Below are 23,555 nucleotides of genomic sequence, written 5' to 3'. Positions count from 1 at the left end.
CCTTCCCCATCAAGTGGCTCTTCTCAAAGAAGCTTAAAAACAGAATCAAGACTATCTGCATTCTGAAATTCAGGAAGAAAACAGTCACAGAACTTTCTAGAAAGTTATGAAATGAACTATTTGTAAATTTAACTCTGATCATGGTATCTTACAAATTGTGATGATAGGTTTGGGGCCAGACTAATAATGAAGTCTGAATCCACAGGTGGGAAATGAAGTCTTAAACTCATTGCAAGAAATGGGTACCTAGCAAAATACTAGGAGAGTCACTGATGGGGGGCTGTTAGCTATAGGAATTGACACTGTTTAAGCACAGGGCTACCCTGACTCACGATCAAAGACCTGTGTCAGTCTGTTGAAAAGCATTATGAATTTAGACAGAGGGTGCAGGCCTTTCAGAAATTGTAATATGCTTGTGTGCTAGAACATTGCTTTCTGTTCCTCGCAGTTACTTTCCCCTACTTGATGCTAGCATAAAAGGAAAAAATGACACTGATTATTTTATCCTGCCAGCCACAAGACATAATCCTTATGCTTTGATTTAAAAAAAAAAAGTGAAAGGTTAAAAAAAAGGTTAGTTGACAGAAGAATGAGGTGGAAATAGCAGGAAGTGAGAGATGAAAGGCTATGGGGAAAAAGGGGACGAGGATAAAGATGACAAAAGGAGGAAGGGAAAATATACAGTAAAAGGGGAAAGACTATCAGCAGTAACTACAGTTAGCACACAGAATTGTCTTGATAGAAGAGGCATGATCGGGGGTGACCACAACTTGTCTCATTAAATTGCTCACTACATTTTTACTAGGCAAACATTGCAACAAGGGCCCTGCCCATCGCCCTAACTCTTTGCTTCAGTATCAGCAGAGCAAATGCCTCTAAGATCAGCTCGAGCTAATTTCCTTAAAGACATGCAAGCCGCTAATTCTGGGAAGTGCAGATAGTCAGGAATAACAAATACAACCAAAATTAGATTAAAATAACCTGCTGATAAACAAATTACTCACCCAAAATAAATATTGGATTAAGCACCGGTGGGAGCAGGGTTCCCTATAATAACATCGCCACCGTGTGGCTTGAGGTGTCGAGTGGCGATCGCATCGATTTCAGCCTGCAAGCCTTGGGACATGCTTGTCCCCACTTCTGTATCAGGTGTCCAGTGTTCTTCCAGCTCCCCCAAAGTGCAGTGTACCTGCTTTAATGGGGATGAGGGGATGTAACCAAAAGCAATAGCTCCCTCACCCTCTATCCCTTCTCAAAAAGGCTCCAGCTGGGGTATGTCCCATCCACACCTGGGACTCTTACAGGGAAAGGAGGGCTCCTCAGATCTCTTCTAGCTTAAGACAGAACTGCAGCAAGATGTGAAGACAGATATACCAAGAAGTAGGAAAAAGAAGGCTAGAAAAAGTAGCAGGTGTACCCTGGGACAGAGAAGAGACTGTGGGATGGATGCTGTGCCTCACCCTACCTAAATTTCTCTATAGCTATCTGTATCGCAGATGGCAAGCAAGTGGGAGAGCAGCATGCAATGATGGGGAAAGTACTCTGGATTGCTTAGAAAGAGACAGTCAGGAGTGAGAAACTGGCTGACAGTCAGGTGTGAAACGTCTTCTCTGTATCTTCCACTGACAGAAAGATACAGCACTTTCTTAGAAGCAGCCTAAACAGTATTCACCACCTCTATGGCCATCAGCAACTGCTCAGGTACAGGGGAACAGGAGAACCAAGGTCCCTCTGCTCTTGTGCTGGGTATGCAAACGTTTCCTCCCTGTTGTGGATGAACCATGAGTGTGCAGAGTCCTTTCCCACCTCCCTTCTCTCTCCAGTGATGCTTTCTGTCAAGGTAAATCTTGCTCCTTGCAGTGACATGCACCTGTTAAGTGGATATTTTGCATCAGTTTCTGTTAGGTAAGAGACAGAGGTCAAAAAGTTTCCATCCAGCCCCTGGCTCTGCAGGTGGACTAAGTCTTAGGGAGAACTTAAGGAAGCCTGAGGAGATGAAGATGGATGTTTCTGAATCCATCAGGGAGACATACTGCCATCTGCCTGCTTCCTTTAAAACTGTTTTCCCATCACAGCTCGCTGCTGGAAGCGAGAGGGACAGTTTCCCTCCAGCACCCTCCATGTATAGCTATAACCCTCGTGTTCTTGTTGAGCTGAAGTTTTTAAGGATACAACAACCCTGCAGGGAGACCCTCAAGAATCTGCATGTTCTTGTTCTGTCTGCTTTATAGCCCTCATCCCCAGCAAAACTGAGCCTTTCCCAACAAGCGGGTTACCTCAAGACTTCAACAAACATCACAATAATCAGTCCAGTAATTCAGTACTGTAACACATTATGGGATTCCCACCTCCCATTCAGTTCGCATCCCATCTAAAACATGCTAAAGGACTTCTGAGTGCTTTGCCATGAAGTTTTACCCTGTGTTTTCACAATAAATTGTCAAGTGCTATAATATTCACAGTATTTAATTTTTTTTAGCTATGAACCCCTACATCATTCAAAGATGCTAAGGTCATACACATAGGTAAGTTAACTGTGACAAGCAAAGCTGTCCTGACACAACTGTGAGAAACAAATTGGTTCTTTTCCTGCCATGGTGAATTTATCTCTGAAAGAACCAGGGATGTTTTTTACATCTCCTAACCCATACATCCCAAAAGGCACAGCCTGCTAATTTGTATGCAGCTACCAGAGCACAGTCTCCTCCAGAAGCCTGGAGCTTCTAATGTCCTGAGCCACAGGACAAGGAAAACTAAAAGATATTCCGACCACTGATCATCAGCTTGTAGAAACCATCAGAAAACAGTACTAGCAGGTTTGTGAGATGCAGTGCTCTATTTGGTTACACAGTATTGGCACCGCTTCTCAAATCCCAGTTCCGGTGCTTTAACAAAACATCAGCTGAAAATTGGCCATGTGTTTTCCTGAAATCACTTCCTAGTGGAAGCAGTAGCTGGTGTTACCACAACAGTGTTGTTCAGTGCAAAAGATAAAGGAGAGAGGACAACGCCAAACCTGGAAGGGTGTCTCTAAATGAAGAAATCTCTCTCAAGCAATGCTTTTTGTTTGTTTGTTTCTTTGCAGTGTCAGCATTATCCATGAACATGAGAACCCTAACCTGTACATCACAATGATCCCCCAAAGTGACAACATATGGATTGCTTTGCTCAATAGACCAAATTCTCAGAGTTCTTATTTTATGCCCTCTGTGAAAGCACCCAAAGCAAACTACTAGAATGAACAGTATGTTGTTCTCCCAGTACTGGAAATGCTCCATGCACTTCCCAAAGCGCAAAAAGTGTAAGAGGAAGAACCAAGATGTTTTTACAGCCTAAACTGGCTGGGAAGAGCCACACAGAAAGATATATTTATTCTAAGAACAAATGAAAAAAGTTGCTTTAAAAGTTACTTCACTCCACAAGAAAAAATATTGGGAGAATCTGGAGCCGAATTCAACCCCTTTCAGATTCCCTAGATAATCCTCAGGTGACAAAAGGTCCCCACACACACTGACTTTTACATGTGTTTAGAACTCCTCAAGAGACTACATTTTGCAGCTTCCCTCGGTGATTAGTTCTCCACTTCTCTGTATCATCCTCATCTCTAGACCCAGAACAAGCCTTGACATAGAAAACCAGTTCTATAAATATCCTGGGACAGCAGAATTTCACTTCTGCGCTCCTGTTTTATGGCAGGTACCAGGAGCATGGAGAAAAGCTCAAACTGCCTGATGAGCTTTCAGCTCTCGCGCTGCTTTTCCAGGCTTCTCTGTGAATTCCTTTCTATTCTAAATGCTAATTTTGCTTTTGCATTGCAAGTGGCTGTGGCATAGCCCCACAGCCCCCTTATTAAGATTTAGTGCCCAAAACAGAAGGTCTTCCCTTGTTGCGATAACCTGACCTTTAAATATAGGCAGCAAGGTTAATATTGGGGCATTATTTCAAAATTCATCACTTGAGCTGGTACGGCTCAGACACGATCCCATTGCAGTGTTCTCATTTAAGCACTGCTTCCAGGACTACAATTTTTCACAAATGCATTATTCCTAATACTATAAAAAGGAGAAGGGGGAGGGGAGAAAAGGAGCAGGGGGGGGAAGAGAGAGAGAGAGAGAAGGACAATATGCCCTTGTGATTTATTGTAGAGTAGATTGTCTGCAATAGTAGAGTGCTCTTTCTTAATCAAAGCTTTATTAAATTCTGGTAATAAAAGCTAAGTGTTTTTGGATGGGGAAAAAAGGCAAAAAAGGGTAGCACGCTCATTTCTGGAACAGGCACACCAGTAGTGTGTGACTGAGAATCCATGTTATGGTCTCCAACTCCCCCAGCCAGCTGGTGCAAATGTCAAGCACAACCTGCCATAGCATGGCTGTACCCCAGCAATCAATAGGTCTCAGCCCTGTTTTTTAGATGTGTGCACCATCAAACCTCACGTGCTTGCAAGGGAAAATGAGGTCATGTCTTTTGGACTGCAGAAGTTTTCCAAGTGTTTCCCAACACCACTGTGTTTTCCAGGTGAGCGCACAGTCCAACAGAACCACAGGACAGAAAGGTTCTGGCCCCACTTTTCAGTAATGCTAGAACAGAACAATAAGCATTTTTTGGCTGGCTAGGTTTCCCCATTTCATTCACTGCACCAAGCCCCAGGACTACCATCGTCTAAGTCTTATTCCCTCAGCAACTTACTTCCTGGGACCTAGAACATCACCATAGAGCTGCAAGTCCACAGAGCTGTGAGGTGCTGAAAAGCACCGCAAGACAGTCAGCTACCCCTCTTTTCTAAGCAGTGCACTTTGGGATTTAGGTTGAAGAGGATACTAAGGGAGAAAGACATTCAACAGGATCATTCTGTCCAGCAGCACACCACAGAAAGGAAAGCCATAATATGAAGAAAAGCTTACTTGATTTCAGCAAAGCTGCCAGAGCCTCAATGGCTGCCCTGGGGAAAGAAGAAAGATGAAGAAATGTCAATTTCTTTCATAATTTTTTTAACCTTCATCTTCAGTCTTCGCGGCCAGGCTTTTCAGCTGGTCTATACTGACAGCTTATCATTGACTTCAGAGTTGCAGTGTTTTACACAAGCAGAGAACATCGTCTCTGCAGCTGAGTCAGTTATTCTAAAAGACCATTAGCCCTCTAGCTTTAATGTTACACTGATTTGTAGTGACCATTAAATTTAAAGCAACACCCACATATCCAAAGTAATGAAGCAAGTCCTTAAACTGCTGCCCCAGAGCTATTTCTTTGTATCAGAGACTCAGCACATGCCCATTCCAGACACCAGTGTTTCTATCTACGTCAGCGGATGATAACTTCTGCATCAATCTGGGACATCCATGTCAGCATTTCCAGCCAAATTCCACTCCATTCTCCCAAAACAAGCTTCCACCCCATCCTCCTTTCCATCAGCTTTAACTGAAAGCAAGTTTTATTTTAATTATGACAACGCTTTGCATTACAGCAGCATGTCAAGGTCCCCACACAGATCACGGCTTGTAAGAAAGATGCTGAAGCTGTGTGGTAAGACTATTTGCCCCATAGTAGGTAGAGGAGTAGATGCAGATATGTTTGTTGACCCTCTGTGTTATTTCCAATGCACAGGTAAGTAGCTCATCCTGCCTGACTCAGCATAGCACCAGTTTGAATGAGAGCTGGCCAATTGCATTTGCAGTTTGAAAATCCATACCGAGACATCCTTGTCCCTCCCCGCCCCCATGTAGTATATGCCCCATCCTACCAGCCAGGCAAGATTTTCTTTACCAGCCATATGCTGCTGGAACAAGATGATCCTTGTTCTAACCTGGCTTACTGCTGTGAAATTTCAAGTGCTCATAGCTTATTGAATAAATACAGCTACAAAATCCTTCATACCCATGGATTCCTTAAAATGTAATCTCTTTACAAACCAATCCCCAAATAAAATCATATTAACTTCCCCATACTGAGCCAATTATCATCCTGTAGCAAGAAATATTTGTTGTCATCAAGCTGCTGTTCATTGTGCCCTGACAGTGGCTGAGACTAAGAAAGATTTGAGAACTGGTTCTTGTTGATATTGGGTCGACATCCTTGTATACTGTCATTCTTCCATAATGAAACTGTTAGAATTCAACACCACTATTACAAAAAAATAAAAACATAAAAACTACCCACAAATACAGACAGAACAAGAAATCAGCAGCTAAAAATCTCACCAGCAGAAGCACAGTCATGCTCTCATTGTTTTTTTAACTCCACCTAAACAACAATCATTGAGCTGGTGGGAGGAATACCGTCAGCCACCAGCCATTCTGCATGCTCGGGACAGGGATATGCTACCTCCACTGACACTCTGTCCCGAAGTCTTCATGTTCAGGACAAAGTAAACGTCTCTAAGCAAATTAAAAGGTCCATCCAGAGCACCTCAGTGAGGTCACATTACAGCATGTTTTTCTCTGATAAAACAAACATTACATGCTGGAGTTCGCAGTGGTCTCTGCAGGCTTAAGGTGATCACACCAGAACAGTGAAGGAGTGAAGGAAGGACCAGAGTGTTTCTGGATGCAAGCAGAAGAAATTTAGAGAGTTTTAGAAGGGATCTGGTTTACTGTAAGAATTTTTCAGTAACCATCTACTTGTGAAGCAACATTACAGCCCTGCAACTGTAGCTGGCTGGTTTTCCCACATGCCAGACTAACAGCCTAGAGCCATCCTCATCTCAGTCCACGCCTGCACACAGTACCACAATAAAATGAAGTGGAAACAAAACTAGTACATTTCAGCTCATCACATACTGAGATTTATCACAAAGATTGTCATAGGTGATATGCAGCGTTCTGTATGTCCTACAGCAGACACGCTACAATTTCTCATAAGTAGGTGCAGACCCAGTGGACCGACCTCAATACTATGCATTGCTTTAGAACAAGTTTTGAGAGAAGGAATAATTAAATACATGAGGTTAAGGTGCCAAATGGATAAAACAGGTTTAAGGAATAAAACGAATTTAAACCAGTAGATCAAGTCAGGCTAACTTGATGTCTTTGATAAAATAACTGATTTTTCTATACAAGAGAAATACAATAGATCTAATTTATCTGTACTTCAGAAAAGTACCATACTGGAAGTTATTAGCTAAGATAACAAAGATGGGGATTAGTACAAGAATTGCAAGGTGGGTAATGAACTGGTTAAAGAGGCAGCGACAGGAGTTGTGCTGAAAGAGGAATTATTAGGCTGGGGGGAGGTTACATGTAGAAGTTAAAGGATACGTTTTGAGACTGATCTTATTTTATACTTTCCTTAATGACCTTGGCACAAAAAGTCAAAGTATACTAACAAAATCTGCTGACAGTGTGAAGTGTTGGAGCCATTGCCAACAGCGGGGAGTTCAGATTATCTTTCAGGAATAACAGGATGTTCTTGAGTTCTGAAGCAATAGAAATGGGATGAAATGTAATAGTCAAAGTGCAAGGTTATGCATTTAGGGTTTAAATAAGAATTTCTGTTATGAGCAGGGGCTCATAATTTGGAAGCTAGTAGAAGGACACCCTGGATATATGAGCCCATTAGAGGATTAGGACAAGTGTGACCCAGCAGGGTGACACAACTGCGTAAAGGACAGATCAGGGCTCAGAAAAGCCACTGCCAATGGTGAAGGGAAAGCATGAATGTTTTCACCAAGGCTTCACCTGAGCAGCTGTGTATAGTACTCAGAAGGAACAGTGCAGAAAAGGGCTAAGGAAGTGATTATGGCAACAGAGAAGTCTCATGAGAGGAGTCTTAAAGATCACGGTTTGGTCACCTTTGCAGAATAACGGATAAAAGGGGAGTTGATTGTTCTCCATAGACACACTGGGACAGGGGGAAGTAAACACTGAGGAAGGCAGAGAGCTACTTAAGCTAAAGAACAAAGTTGGCACAAGGACAAATGGATATAAAATGGCCATGAATAAATTTCAACTGGAAATTAAAAGATAGGTTTTAAGCACTGGAAAATGAAGCTTTGAAACACCCTCTTGGCAGCAATGGGATGAAGAACATAATGACTTTGAAAAGGGAGCCTGAATTGCTTATAATGGGATCAAGAGGCTCAGCTGCAAATAGGGAAGGGGTCTGAAAAAAATTGACCCTTAAATCACTATAGTCCTATACCCCTACATTTTAATCATGTATAAAATGGAAGTGAATGATAAACAGGTATTCTAAACACAAAGATAATTAACCAGGCCAGAAAAGAGCAGCTGCACCAGCTTAAGCTGAAAGCCCAGGTAGTCTGGTATCCCATGTCCAACAGTGCTCAGGGGAAAAATACAAGACCAGAGCAAAAACACAATGCTGGAACTTCCAGAAGAAACTCAGACTTCAACAATTTGAAGTCCAGAGATGTCATAAATGTAACATAACACCAGTGCCCATGGGAATTTTTAGCTTAGTTTGTTTTCCTTCCATGTATTTCTGAAGCTATGCAAAGTCGTCCACAATATCCTAGGAAAGAAGTGCTTCACACAATAGCTGTGAACTATCCCCTTGCATTTTTTTTTATTATTTTTTAAAACTAGGAGTTTATATCATCATTGTAATTTACACCTTAAGTCAGCTGTCAACAAGTATTCCCAGAATATTATCTGCCTTTGGTGCTGAAAAAAATCTAACATACAAAATACCCTGTGGGAAACAAATCAAGTCACAGAAGAGAGGGAAGAGTAAACTTTCAATGAGAGTAGCAGGATGTATCAATAAGCTAACAGCAAGCCAGGGCAACTGGTGTTTGTGATATCAGCACCTCTTAACAGCATATGGTAAACCAACAGCATCTTTTCTGGCATCAGAAAAGATAATGAGATGAGTAAGTCTGGGACAGGAAGATGGAGAGAAAGCAGATAAATTGTGCATGAGAGCAAGAGAGAAAAATAAAAGATGAGAACAGGAGGGAAAGTTTAAGAGCACAAGAAAGATGACTATGAGCCATATGCTAGACCAGAGAATTTGATAGCATGCCCAGTGCAGAACTCCACATTTGTCTCAAGAAGGAATGGAGGGAAAGTTTTCATTAAAAAAACTGGCAAACCTATCCAGATGCCTTCCTCTGATTTTCTGTTCTTTGTGGTAATACGTTACTAAAAATCTTACACTGGGATTGACAAAGCAGCTATCTCAAAGGACACTCATTTATATATTTCAATAAAAGGATATATAAATAAAGCAGCCCTGTCTTAAGAGGCATAGTAAATGCTGATCCATAATCAGAAAACGTTTAAAACTGCCTGTAATAGCAGTCAAGACAGCCACTTTGAAGCATGGAAGTCTTTTGAAGTGTTTCCAAATCAGCAGCTTGGGTATCAGGGCAGAAGTACAACTACTAGACAGATAGACAAACAACTCCCAGATTCTGTGCTTAGGAACCAGGAGCAACAACAAAGGAAAAAATCCACTTCCCAAGCCAAAGAACAATTGGATTAGCCACTAAAGTTGGGCTGCTCAGAAGCATAGACCCGAGTCTTTTATGTCTAGGTCACCCCTTTAGATCTGGCCTAGGGGACAGCGTCAGTTGGAATCACTGCAGACAGAGGAGACGGGGAGTCAGAGTCTCAAGTTTTCTTCCCTGCTCTGATCTTGGCTCACAGGCTGTAGCTCTCTGCATTATGATGGACAACTCTGTGCCTCTGTTTCTCTGCATTTTGACTAGATCATTTATTTCCATTTCACTCCGTGTTAGAAAAAGACTCCTGAAAATGAAAAATGTTGTTACAGAAGGCATGCCTGGTGGACTATATGAAAGGATTTTAAGACTCACAGGGCACATTGAGTTTGGTGCCCATCTGTTCAGTACTACCTTGTGATTATGAAGAGGGAAACAGCAGAGAAGTTAAAGAATGAACAAAGAAATGAACCAGAAGGGTTCTGTAAATCAGCTCCCAAGTAATTTAACCAGCATCTTCCTTCTCCTGTGAGATTTTATCTTATACATGCTTAAACATGAAACACCCTCTTCAAATTACTGAATGAAAGCTAATGGTTTGGTGCTTCATTAAATACTTCTTCAGACCCAATGCAACTCCTAAAGGCAGTCGCACCCGGATAATAAAGATGTAAGTACTATTTTTATAGAGACTTAACAAAGGATTCTGCCCCTGCCTGGCAGCCCCTATTGACTCAGCCCATGCTCCCTCCTTTTGCTCTTCACCCTGCGATTTCTCAGTATACTCACTTGTTGCTGTCATGTTTATTTATATCTCACACAGTGTGGGGCATGGACCGTGCAATATATTTGTACGGTATCACTGTGAATCTCAACTGAGGGCTCAAGGTATTACAGCTTACAGGCTTAGAGCCTATAAGCTTCAATTGCCCCGGTCTCTGTAAGGAATTAAGTGCACTCAGGAGTGTGTATTGCCTGGCTGCATTTTGCCTCCAACCCTTGGGACTTTTACTAGCTACTGGAGTTATACAGTCACAGAGCAGCTCACTCAAAAGACAATTTTACATTTGACAACTGAGAGACATTTAGAAACATGTAGGCACCACAGCAATAGGTACTTTATAAATCCTCCCAGAAGGTATATCTCATCCAATGCACATGCCTTGAACAGTCATTTCCCTTGTGGCTCAGAAATATAGATCTTAAATATGCAAACACTTTGATGATGTGATTTGTTTTGTTTTAAAGTTTTTAAAACCAGCAGTTTCATACATCTTAGAAATGCAGGTGGGCAAAAGCTGCATATGCTGCTAGCATTTTCATAACACTGCTGGTCTAAGACCGACAAAAAACAACCATCAAACCCACTTTAATTCCAGCTTATTAGGTAGGTATTAAAATTTATGCTAAAGGCAAAGCCTGTTTACAGTCTGCAATGTCCTACACATTGCCAACAGGTGGAGTTTGGAGATCCAGCTGTTTTGCACAGATGTGCTTTTGGTATAATGCTGAAGGAAAGGGAATAAGTCACACTCCTTTTCTAATAGGAACTTCAATTCTAGTGCCTTTTTTTCCCCTCCTGGAAAAGCACATGCTGCCTTTAATCAAAATATACATCTTCTACAGAACTTATTCTCTATGATGTTATTAATTTTACTGAATAGGACCCTGTACAAAAAAGTGCAGAAATTAAACACATACTGAACAGTATTTCATCCCCACCTTGAAAGATTTCTATGGGTATTAACTGTCAGAGTAGGGCTGTTAAAAAAAAGATGAGCGAGCACACGTACCAAAGTCAACGCAAAAAGAATAACAGCAAAGGGAGTGATGGTTCCCTACTTTTTAAGCCTAAAACAAGCCCAGGACGGAATTTTCTCCTATCTTACACTTTGGTGAGCAGAAGTCAGTGTGTTCTCCAAATGACATGCTGCGGTTATTGAAAAGTTATAGTTGTGATACAGAAGCCCCGGTGTGAAATCCTCTCTTCTGCTCTCATGGCCAATACAATGAACATATCTCAGTTCCCAGGCTCAGCTCAAAGCCTTCACTGAAGCACCTTCCAAACACCTCTGCCTGCCCTGGAGCCTGTTAGGTTACATCGGGGAAAAGGTATAATATTTCAGCCTCTTTCATCTCTGCCTCCCAGGAAGAAGAGTCACTCCAGGGTTACCCTCCAGGTATCCTTACAAGTATCCTACTCTTTCTAGTGTAGAAGTACAGAAGGAGAGACAGCTGTATCCTAAAAATCCATCCTATTCTCTGTACCTCCAACTTAAATTAGCTTAAAAGTAGTAATAAAGAACAAGGTAAAAAAAAAAAACTTAAATCCTTGCCAAACAAATGCCCAGGCATTTCTTACAGTATGGGCAGAGCTGGCACTGCTTCCAAAGGCAGAAACCAAAGCTCAGAAGATTTCCTATTCCTGTCAACTCCCTCTCTGAGGTCAGATGTCACCAATATGGCTGAGGCAGGCTGTGACAGCTTGTCATTCACATCAAGATAAAGAGGCTGGAAGGATCAGTCAGACAGGTTTCTTAACAGATCAATCACCCAGGCAGTTTCAGGCTGACAGTGTGAGAACCCAGCTCTCACACCCAAGGGACACACGCAGGGGGACAGAGAAGGGCTTGATGCTATCCCTGATTAATTCAGGGAGGGGAGGGGTGGGGATATTCAGAGGCCACATCTGATAACAAGACCTACAAAACATCTCATACACACTGAAAGCATCTCAGTGAACAGGGTTAAACCCCATGTTTCCCCAGAGAACTGTCTTCCAACCCATTTCAGTCACTAGCGAGAAAGAGCCTGGTGGTCTGTTGGCTTAATCCTTAATTGCCACTTAACTAATAGCTATCAGTTCACAATGACTGGCAGTTTGCATGCTGGAGACCCCAAGGATTGACATGCACTTTGTGTGCATGGCAAGGTAAGTACCTGGTGCATATGGGGATAAGACCCATTCTCTCACTTCTGGACAATTCCCTCTTCCTTGAGGCTTTTCGGAATGCTACATACAGCCAGAACAAGGGCAGGAAGAGGGACACAATCCACATGCCTGGTAAAACCCTGCTTGCTGCCTGATGAAGTCAAGGGGCAATGCTTGGTGATGTACCAAGACACCCCAGGCTCAAGTCTCAGTAGGGCAACTTGATCTTCTGTCATCATGAAAAGTAGTTGAATTGCAAGTGCTTTGCCACTGGGGAGTCTCTAAATGCAAGTTATAAAAGACAATGAAGATGGCAGTACCCAGGGCCTTATGGTGCCAAATAACAAGCCTGCCCTCATACAATACTGCCTGCAAACAATTGAAAGATCTTTATTTTATGTATGCAATCATTTGCTGGCAGTGGGCTATCCGAATGCAGGTTGTGGTGCCAGCAGTCCAGGCAGTGAGGTATCTAACATGCCATTGCTTGTGCCCAGAGCCAGCCCCAAAGTAAATTAATACAGTAACAGACCTGAAAAAAAAATATATATATATAATATATATGAAGCTGAAGCACTGAGGAAGTACTATCTTCCCCAAGCTCTACACCAGGAAACAAGGTTTACTTGTGTGGCAGCCCTTTCTTTAAGCATAAGTCAGATGCCTCCAAATAAAAGAAGGAATTACTAATATTGAACACAAAATGAAAAACTGTATTTGCTCTTTTTAATCTAATGACACTGTTCCCATATTACAAAGCTCTAGAAATAGATCCATGAGTTTATATGGCACTTCAGGTTTCCCCTATGGTCCTGTTCAGATGAAGCATGACCACAAAGACCAGCCAAAGGAAACTTAAATTTTAACACTCTAGGGAAAAAGAGCTGGTTTGCAGAGCTTCTTTGAATATGCCAGAGGAAGCAGCAGTTTCATGCAAGTACAGCTGCTGGGATCATTTCTCCCTACTCTGCATGACAAGGTGCAAACTGGGTGATTGTAAACTGGCAATAATGTCTTATAGCCCTATAGCCCTACTCAGTTCTGCCTCTTCCTGAGTGTCCAGTTATAAAGTCTACCTATAGCACAAGACCGTGGTTTGAATGTGCAAGTAGCTATTTACACATCAGCTGCAGCACTAACAGCACAGTGTTACGTTCACATTTGCAGTGGGGAGCAAATGGACAAAATATTGATGCTAATTAATCTTCTTGAACGCAAGACTTTCCATTTATCAACCTCCACATGCTTCCCAAGTAGGGAAACATCATTTCCTCTGTTATGAGCACAAGTTAAGCAGTTTTTATATATTGCTCATATCTAAATCCCAGAGGATGGCGGTCAGAGCTAGAGCTACCTGAAAGCTCGCATGCAACTAGAATTTCAACCAAATATATGGAAGATATGGAGGAACTGTCATCAATTTTCTCCCATTTTCCAGCTACCTGACTTTTCATCTCTTCCAATGACTTTCCCTCACCATACATACAGGGGTTATTTTTTACTTACCCCCTTCAGCACTGAATTTACTGTGAATTGGGCAGTTAACAGTTTCAGGGTCTTAGCTGATGCTGCTGAATATGATACTGCTTGGAAATACTGAGGTGTGTCTGTTTTATAAGCCCCCTGTGTGTGCGCACATGAAATGCTGAGCTTAATTGGTACTAAATCAATCTCAAATTGAGATCAATGCATAAACACACTTGAGAAACAAAGTAATGTTCTTTCAGAGCTACATTAGGCATCTCGACCTCCACTGAAAAGGCATTTCTATGTGTAAACATGCAGCTAACACTCAGCAGGATTTTTCAAAGCCCCTTTGTATATTAAGATCAGAACTACCTTTTAACTGAATGGAGTTAGGCCTTTAGCCTGCCAAGAGACTTTTCAATGAGAACATCGGATTCCCAGTTTCATCTTTATGCCTCCAAGTATCTCTGAGAATCTGGACCTTTATCCGGAAGACTCAGTCTTCACTGACCAAAGTCTCTCCATTCAACACCAATAACCAGTTGATAAAAAATGTTCAGAGTCTGTTATATGTAAAAGAAACATCAATTTTACCTGCTGTGTGTTTTGAAAACAGAGGACTGCAAAACACATGTAGAACAGTGCTAGAGACATAGAGCACTGAGTAGTTTTGCCGCAGGCAAGTAAAGTAAGGATGAAGTCTTTGGGAAAATAGATGTTGCAATTGCAGAGAAGGGAGGAAAGCTTATTAACTTGCCTGGAAATTTCAATAAAGGTTTAACAGAAAAAAACATCTTGCTATTTGCCTCCCTCTGCCATTCTGTAGTTTCTGTCTTGCTTGAAAGGCAAGAGAGAATGGGGACGCTGCTGTATTGTGTAGCATACACCGATACATCTTTGCAGGAAAAGGAGCCAAGGTATGGAAAATGAACAGCTTTCACTGCCCTGCAGCAGTTTTCTGGACATAAGATCTCCAAGCTGTAATAGGAAAAGCAGAGAGTCATCTGAGGACATGTGATCAACTTCAAATTAAATAGGATAGCCATTGCAAACAAGGATGCACCTTTTGCAGGATCCATCTGTGCGAGCAGGCCAAGACACCAGCACAAGACACTCGAACACAGCAGCAGACTCCACCACACCACCACTGCTGCGAATCTGTCCTTGTTCTCTCCTCAACTCCACAGCTCAGGTGGGACAGAAGTAGGACATCTTACCCAGCACGAGCACCCTACAGACTGCAGGTCAGAGATAAGACTCTCTGTTGCCACAGTATCTCAAGATACTTAGCATTTCAAAGACTATCAGCTATATAAGAATGAAATGAAAACTGCATAGGTAATTGTCCCAAGAAAGGAAGAGAAGTACATTGAGCTCAGAAGCTTGCTAAAGAGTCAGAGAAATACTATTCTCCATCAGCTCATGCATTTTTTTTGGTACATGCATGCAACTCCCTATTAAGCAGAAAATTAGTCACATCTTAGTTCTGATGACTGTTCTTCACAGCATTTAGAAGGGAAGACATTAGTAACAAGCCAAAATACAATAAATACTGGGTCAAATTCTCCCAACATTGGCCATCTGAAGTAAGCAATGTCACTAGTATAACTGCAGGGGCTTTCTGAAGCAGTAATTTGCAGAAGCCTAGGTAATTGAAGTTGGTATTTTTTCTTTATTCTTTTCATTGGAAAGCTTCCATCCAATATAAACAAGCCAAATTCTGTCTGAGATTTGAAAACAGACCATACCAAAGCCGAGGCTGGTAGAACTTCAGCTGTAAATATAAGAACAAACTGATGGAAATAATTAAAAAGCACACTAAGAAATGGAAGCGTTATCAGGATGTTTTTTCCATGTGCCATTGTTTTTTCTGCACAGGAAAATCTGGAAGGCAGTTAAAGCTGGAATAATCACAAATATTGAAGTGCAATTTAAAACAAAAAAATCAAAAAGGAAATGAGACGAGTAGACAGTGAGCTGTTGTGCCACTGCAACGTATGTCCTATGGTACACACAAAGATCAAACTGTCTCCATTTAACATTGGAGAAGAAAGAGTATGGAGTAAGTTACCCAAATATACTGGATGATTTTCTTTATCTTCCACTATAGTGTTGCTGCAGGCTGACAGTAGAAGCTCAGAGCCATGACCTTTCAAAGATTTACACTTCAGGGGGAGTTTCCATTCCTGACCCCAGCACTGCAGCCGTATGCAGAGTCAGCAGCCCTGTTCTTCCTCACCAGTCACTTCAAGTTTTCAGGTTCTCCCCTCCGTGTTCCAAGTCCTGTCTCTGAACACATCCCAGAACTGCTCAGCTCTGGGTTTATTTACAGATTTTACTGGCATTGCTGCCATTCCAAGTGTTACCCTGTAGATAAAGAGACCAAGAAGAGCCCTGACAGTGTCAACTACCCAGAGACCTGTGCTGCGTATGTAGCACCACTATTTAAAATCCTTCCTTTCCTAATGAAAATCATTTCACCTACACTTAGTAAATACTATAGGTTTTTTGGCTACCTTTTTTTTCCCCTACAAACAGCATTTACTAACTATCCAAAAGAGCCTGAAAGCGACTGTTGGAGCTCTTTGCCTCCTGCCCACTGGAAATGAGTCAGTTGTAGTGCCTGTATTGCTAAAACCAGCCACCCTGCTGCTGCTGCTGCCAATGCTGGTGCAGCTCCAACAATGCTATCAGGATAGGGAATCCTAGTGTAGAAAGGCTGTTGCTAAGGGGATCTGACACTGTGCCATCTAACTCTGCTCAGGGCAGGTCTAATCACTGTGGTGCTTTAAAACCACTGATAGTTTTAGAGACTGGCTCACACTTCACCTGCCAGCACTGGCAGAGCTGGGAAAAAGCCATAGCAGCCCCGGGAAATTCTTAGGGCTGTTTTTCTTGTGTGGACAGCAACTACTCAGGGCCAGCATTGCACTGAATCATTGCTACTGGAGCTCTGCACCGATGCTTTCTTTCATTGTTGTTTGTCGTATTTCCCATGTCTATCTTTGGACATAAAGTTTTTGTTGGGAGGGTCTTATAACTGCTTTCTCCCTTTCATAGGTGTCATAGGCTTCTGGGTGGGAGGAGAACCCCAAAAAGACAATTAATCAAGTGAAAGGCAAGGGGAGGTGGACATCAGAACTAGGTACATTAGAGCTAGGGCAGAGAAACCTTCCCACCCAACAAGCACAGAGTTCCTACAGTACAGACATACCCAAAGCCATCAGGTGAGATCAGGAAGAAGTCAAGAACTTGAGAACAGCAACTTGTCCTCATACTATCTTTCCAAAGATAATCCACCAGCTCAAATGGGCAAAAATAATGGGAAAGCAAAGAAAAACCTTTAGGTGAAAGCACTGCTTCTTTTCAAACTTACTTCTACCTGAAATACAAGTGAAACAAGATAGACCTAAAAGAAAAGTAATCACATTTTTTGACGTGTCATTAAGTACACTGATTTATAAGCCAGTTTCTCCTTGTCAATGAGGTATCAAGTTAAACATAGAAGTGTATTTCTTCATATAGTGTTTATTCACCAACTTTTAATGCCACAGAAATAGGTTATCTATGCTTAATCTTGCCATACCATAGGCTACCAAGAGATGGCACGAGGGTTTCTACATTTTACATGTTTGACTATCTGGAATAACCTTGGTATATGGTATTTCTCTCCACCTCATCAAGTCTTCATCTATTTTCAAATCTCATCTGAAAGCATTTTTCCTCCCTTGCCTCTACCTCTTAATTTTCCAATTTCTCTCTTCTGCTGCTATTAACAGTACAATGCCAGTAAGTTGTAATTCTGTAGTGCAACTCTATTTACTCTGCAAAGTAGCGCTGAGATACCATCAGTCTGAAATGAGATTTTATAACTTATTAATAATATTAGAACAGGTCATTCTTGGAATGAAATCACACGGACCATAAGAAGAACAGAGAATGAACTGCATAAAACTGGGACACCTTTGGCTCAGAGCTCATTTCTTCTATTACAATGGCTCATTGCATTGAATTCAAACACTAGGGCTTATTTACTTATCTCAGTGATGTACATATCTCTGCTCCATGCTATCTAAGATAAGGCTGAATAACCACTTGATGTGAACAAGAGTTTTAAAGGCAACTCTTTTTTTCCCTTGTCGCTGGCATCATCTCACTCAGAATAATATTTACTAGTTTTATATAGTAGGAATTTCTAGGCAGAATCACATGTAGATCAAGCCCAAAAGGGAAACATGTCATTTGGTTGTGACATAGCTCAAAAGAAATATCTCATCCCCTCCTGTGTATTTTCCACAGGGATCAAATGAACCAAATAGCAATTTGAGAGTAAGCAGGCACTAAGCATTGATTAATTCTGACCACATTCCAGTAGAATTGTTACTTTCCAACTAAATATCCAAACCACTCTACATGATTAATGGCAAAACAGTGACTAACAAGAGGAATTAAGGATGATTTGCTTTTGATCTCCTATCAGGAACTGTTGCCAAATAAACAAAGGCAAAGTTGTATGTGGATGATTCCTCAAAAAAAAAAAATCACAGAAGCTCCTGCATCAGATTGCAGAAGAACTAATCACCATGTCAGTGTACTGAATTTCTCTCATTCTCAAAATATTGGCTGGCAACAGTCATATAACATGTTCTTCTGATCAAAAAGAGTGCAACCGAAGCCTTAGGACAATCCATAAAATGGAACTGCAGTAAACATATATGGTGGTCAACCAGCAAAGGATTATCCTGGATTAGGTCTGAGGAAATTAGTTGCCTGCATGGAGTCTGGGATACATTCACAATAGCATATTTCATGTATGTCTCCATCACTCCTAAAAGAGGAGAGAGTTCTAGTATTCAGGTCATTTTTGCTATATTTTCTCTTTCTAAGTGAGACAGTCAACTGTCATTCAAATTCCTTCTCCTGTTGTTAAGGCCACAGAAGATCATTTTTCCAATCATTTGTTGATAATAGCAACTTTTGTCACTTTTCTACACTGGTCCTAAGAGGAGAAAAATCTCCATTGCATGCAAACCAGTTTGTATAGAAAAACAAAGTAATACATAAACATATATATATATATATATATATTCAGAGCACTGTTGTAAGTTAAGGGGATGTATGCTGCTTTCATCTACAGTATTTTCAGGGCCTTTGTATTCTTGGTCAGTCTGATAGCGTCTGATTAAACAGGGGTTTTTGGTTTAGAGGTGCTCCAATGACATTAACATTTCCCTCTTCCCTTGCTTTCAGTAATCCAGTAAAAAAAAAGTCCTCCTCTCAGTTCACATTGTGACAGAAGTACGCAATATAGAAGTCACTTCCTGACCACAGCAATAGCATCCTTATTCCTGCATGTTTCTTATTCATGAGTCACTCACTATCCCAAACCATACCTGAGTACACATCACCAAAAGAAATACATGGGTGGTGTTCTTATTTCCTCCTGGATTTTGAGCCCGGACACTAGATGCAGAGTACTGCATTTTCCAAATCTCTCTCAGCATCCATCCACCTGACCCAACTCTAAATACTTACCACACTGTTTCCAAGTTATCCACCCTGGACTCATACTCCAGCCAGTGGACAGAAATAAATATTTTCACCCCAAGCTTCCAGAGGCAAACTTTTGATCCAGATGAAGATAACCTTGCTCTTTTTTCCCCCCTTTTAATATGTAAGGACTTGATATAGCTACCTCAGATGGAACAGAATTATGCAAGAGAAATTCCTCCCTTTAATGAAATTTGAGATTCACTGCAAGTGTTTGAGGAGCTAGGAACATCCAATAAACACCAAACATCAGAAGATTCATGAATGAACGTCACAAATAAGGACACTGGACATGAACAAAGACAGATAATTTCTGCATGTCACATTTTCTACCAAATTAATTTGGCACTATTCCCAGACGTTGTTATTCACTTTCCACTTTTAATTAAGTAGTCAAACTTCACTAGAACAACCCATTGCAGAAAGCCAAGCTGTGTGAACATTCATAGAAAGCAAGGCTTCTTTTTGTGTCCTTTTTTTTTTATTAAAATTCTGATGAGCATTCATTCTTCTTACAATTTGTGGTAAATAGAAGTACTTATTTCTCAGAGAAATAGTTGTACTCGAGAGCTTTGAGAAACAAAGACATCTCAAAAGACTCTAAGTCACTTCTAATAAAACTGCAGGAGTGAGAGTGCCCACCAACCTTTGAAGAACAAAGGAAAAGGATAATATAGTGGAAGGAACCACTCAAACACATTTCACATTCACTTGTGATTTTCTGAAGTGATTTTCCCCATATGAAAGAGTCAAATTCTGGATTTTTGTCTTCACTAACTTTGATAATCTATCTGCGACTTGAGGTGGCCTAGGAGAGATGGTACAACATGTAGCCAAAGACCACATGCAGTCCTCAAAACCATGTTTGACATGCCAGCAGCACAGTGAGAATATCTGATGCTTGGCCACCTGGAGGTGGATCCATGCAGAGAGATCCAGCTACAGAGAGCACACATCTGCCAGTGTCACATCCTACATCCATCTGTCTACAGCACATCCAAATATCTCTCAGAACAAGTCAATTGGTAAAATGAGCAAGACTGATGAAAGAAACATGGGAAAGTGGAAAAGTGTAGAAGATCAGAACATCCAGGGAATAAGTAAGGTGGAAGGTGAAAAAAGCAGGGGTCATTACACTGTGTGGGGCATCAGGGATGTTACTTCAGTGGTGTTGACAGTGAAGATCTGAGCATCCCACCCACACACTTGTGTCAGATATCCAGGGTATTGACATAAACAGAACTGAGAGAAATGGAACATCATCTGGTTTCATTTTAAACTGCTCTTACAGAAATGTACCAGAAAGCTTTCACTGCAGCACAACACCATATAAGAAAGCCTATAGACTCTCCATCTCATTGAATTTGATAGTACTTAGGAGTTTTGTTTACTCAGGAGCCCCAATAAGTGCCACATTTTTCGCCATGGCTTTTGCTTCAGATATGGTTAGCCGTAGAGAGAACCACACAGTTATGGCACCAGCAACCTGAAGACCTCAGATACCTAAGACCAATAAAGTCCATGAGTCACAGTCTCAGGGGAATCAGAGCTACTTGGCATGCACCCATAGAAGGTCATTTGGAGCACAGGAGACCATTTCTAAATAACCCAGAGCATCGCCACTGAGAAAAATAAATAGAACTATGTATCTTGTTTCCACATCTTAGCTAGCTAAATAAATAGCTCTGATAGTGCACTCTCCAGGGCAGATTCTTAAAGTGACCTTGGTCATACTGCTGCCTAGGACAGGAGAATGTGGGTGTATCCACCAGAGAAGTGGTGCATTTTCAGTGCTGCATTCCTGGCAGCTGATCAAAGAACAAGGGTAATCTCAGCCCCCACAGTTGCTGGCTGTTCCTTCCCAGCAGCAAGGCAAATCATGGTGGCATATAGCTATGGAGAGAAGCTATCAAGGACAAATACAAAGGGAGGATCAGAGGCTTGCAAGGAAGACATTACAAGATTTCCTCTGTAGGCAGGTTACAGACTAACATTCTCTTCAAGAATATGTATACTAATAGCCAAAAAGGATATCCTTTTTGACCAACTCGCTACACCAAAATAACTTGCTCCAGATTTCATAGAGCTTTGGGAAAGGCTATACAGTCTCTCCAATTGAGATAACCAGCAACACAGCTGACAAAGCATACATCCCTCCCCTTTACACTTTCTCATCCATCTCAGAAAGCCCATCCATAAACCCCCCTCCACAGTAACCCTACAAGTTTTAAACTAGAGCTGCTCAAAAAATAGAAGCAAATTTTTTACAAATACCTCCATTTTTTCAATGAACTGTAAAGATGTCTGGGATTTTCAAAACACAGCTATTTATTACTACCGAGAAAGAAGATTGGTAACTCATTCTGCAGACAAGAATTCTAGTTTCAAGACCTACATCTTTACCAGCAATATCTCTTAAGACCACTTTCCCCACTGCTCCCAAACAGACTGCAAACAAACACAGTCCCCAGTGAATAATAGGAAACTAGTGCCTTTAAATAGGTTGTAAGTGCTTTTTAAAACAAAACAGTTTAGTGTGCTTCTTCTGACATAACACAGCCTGTTTCCATTGCGCCATTGATCCTCTCAGCTGCTTCTAGTTATTAAACGAAACAATCAGCTTTGACCTCCAGGCAAGCTAGCTGAGTGGCTACCAGGCTTCAGCTGATTTATGGTTCTCTCAGGTGAAACCATGTGTTGATGGGAGCTAAATCACCTTTTACTAAGTTTTAATAAGGGAAATTTTTGAGACTGTATTTTCTGCTTCTCTCTTCAGAGATCCCCTCAAAAAAAAAAATAGTTTAAGAGTTGTTCAAAACAATTTTTGTAGATGAGATGAGAAGAAACAAACCCCAAATATTTCAAGTTGGCATTCTGTACCTCTAAATAAATCTCAGCAAAAATCTAATCTAAAAATGTGTGACATACTGAGATATCCCCTTCCCTCAAAGGAAGATGAAAATGGAAAAAGAAGCTTTGCACAAAATTATTTAAAAAGCTCTCAGGCATCCAGTCCCATTGCTTAACAAAGAACTGATACAGACCCAAGTTCCATTACACCTACATCCTGACTTATGAGGCAGTCACACAAGTAGAACTAACCCTCGTCTAATCATAGCCAACACTTCGGGAAAACACAAGAAAACCAGGGAGTTGAGTGGAGTTTGCTTACTTAGTTAAGTTAATGGACTCATCAGTCATTTTTGGTTGCTTCAGAAAATCAGCTCTGGAACTAACTCAACCTGGGCACTACTGCCATTTCCAGGCTCCCTGAGTCTTAAAGTTGTAACACAAGGCCTGAGGGGAATCTTGGAGAGTGCTCATATATCCTAGGAATAATACCGTAGCAATAACATTCTTTGAGTTGGGTGATATCCCAACTGTTCCTGTGCGGGAACATCCTGATATCTTACTTTTGGAGAGACCATGTAGAGGAATCACAGGTACGCTGGCTAAGAGAGAACTGAAGCTGTGAAACAGTTCCAGGTACTTAGCACCACACTAGAAAGCCAAAACTGCAGACAAAAGTGAGTTGGCCTCCGTTAACAAGGCAGCTGCAGGAAGTCGTGCATCTGCTGGGCCCACTCACTATCTTATTTAGTAAGGCAAACTGTTCAATTTTTATTTATAGCCCCAGACACACAGGCTGGAGAACTGGAAGACTCCTGCATTTAGCAAACAATAGTACCATGTGTTGACGTACAAGTTCATAAATTGTTGTTAGTAGGAATCCCTTCCCTTACAGTGTATTGTGTAACTGGCCGTGTTGGGAGAATTGGTATTAATCTTTGACGATTACGCCAGGATGGACAAGATTTATTAGACTCCTCATCCAGGGTGACAGGTCCACTCCCCAGCTAATGGTCAAACTGTTGTGCCATGTCTGTCCACCTACCTCTCACCTTCACATCATGCCCGTCCTAAAGCTACTTCCTCAATAATCTCCAACCATGAACTAGACCTAAGTCCATACAGAAGGCAAACCTGACTGATTGTTGCCATGTCCTTGCTAAGACACGCATGAACCAGTCAGGATTATGTGGTCCACATGGCAGAGCATGTCTAAAGGAGAGAACCAGCAGGTTCTGTGTTTCTTTAGCAAATGTGATTGTATGGGCAGAGGTCATAGCGGTAAGTTCTACCTTTTGTTTGTGAGGAGCAAGCCACAGAAATATGTTATGTCCTTCTGAGGATGTTTGTTTTCTG

The 23,555-nt window shown here is 41.4% G+C and overlaps 1 protein-coding gene and 1 long non-coding RNA gene across 2 annotated transcripts in view; both read right to left on the bottom strand.

Annotated features, from left to right (window-relative positions):
* AGBL1 (AGBL carboxypeptidase 1) overlaps positions 1 to 23,555 on the bottom strand; it is a 308,283-nt gene that overhangs the window by 240,107 nt on the left and 44,621 nt on the right. The window contains exon 7 of the mRNA XM_083849719.1: positions 4,902 to 4,939. Within this exon, the coding sequence (XP_083705845.1) occupies positions 4,902 to 4,939 (38 nt within the window). The remainder of the gene's footprint in view (positions 1 to 4,901; positions 4,940 to 23,555) is intronic.
* LOC310904660 lies at positions 12,678 to 21,844 on the bottom strand. Its single transcript, XR_014588512.1, has 3 exons — positions 21,753 to 21,844; positions 14,863 to 15,037; positions 12,678 to 14,777 (listed from the first exon to the last, which is right to left on the bottom strand). It is a non-coding gene; the product is annotated as an uncharacterized lncRNA (long non-coding RNA).

This window comes from Anser anser (genome assembly GCF_964211835.1).
Source record: "Anser anser genome assembly, chromosome: 10".
Lineage (NCBI taxonomy): Eukaryota > Metazoa > Chordata > Aves > Anseriformes > Anatidae > Anser > Anser anser.
The sequence above is the reverse complement of the archived record's forward strand: the minus strand, read 5'-3'. Positions and strand labels throughout refer to the sequence as shown.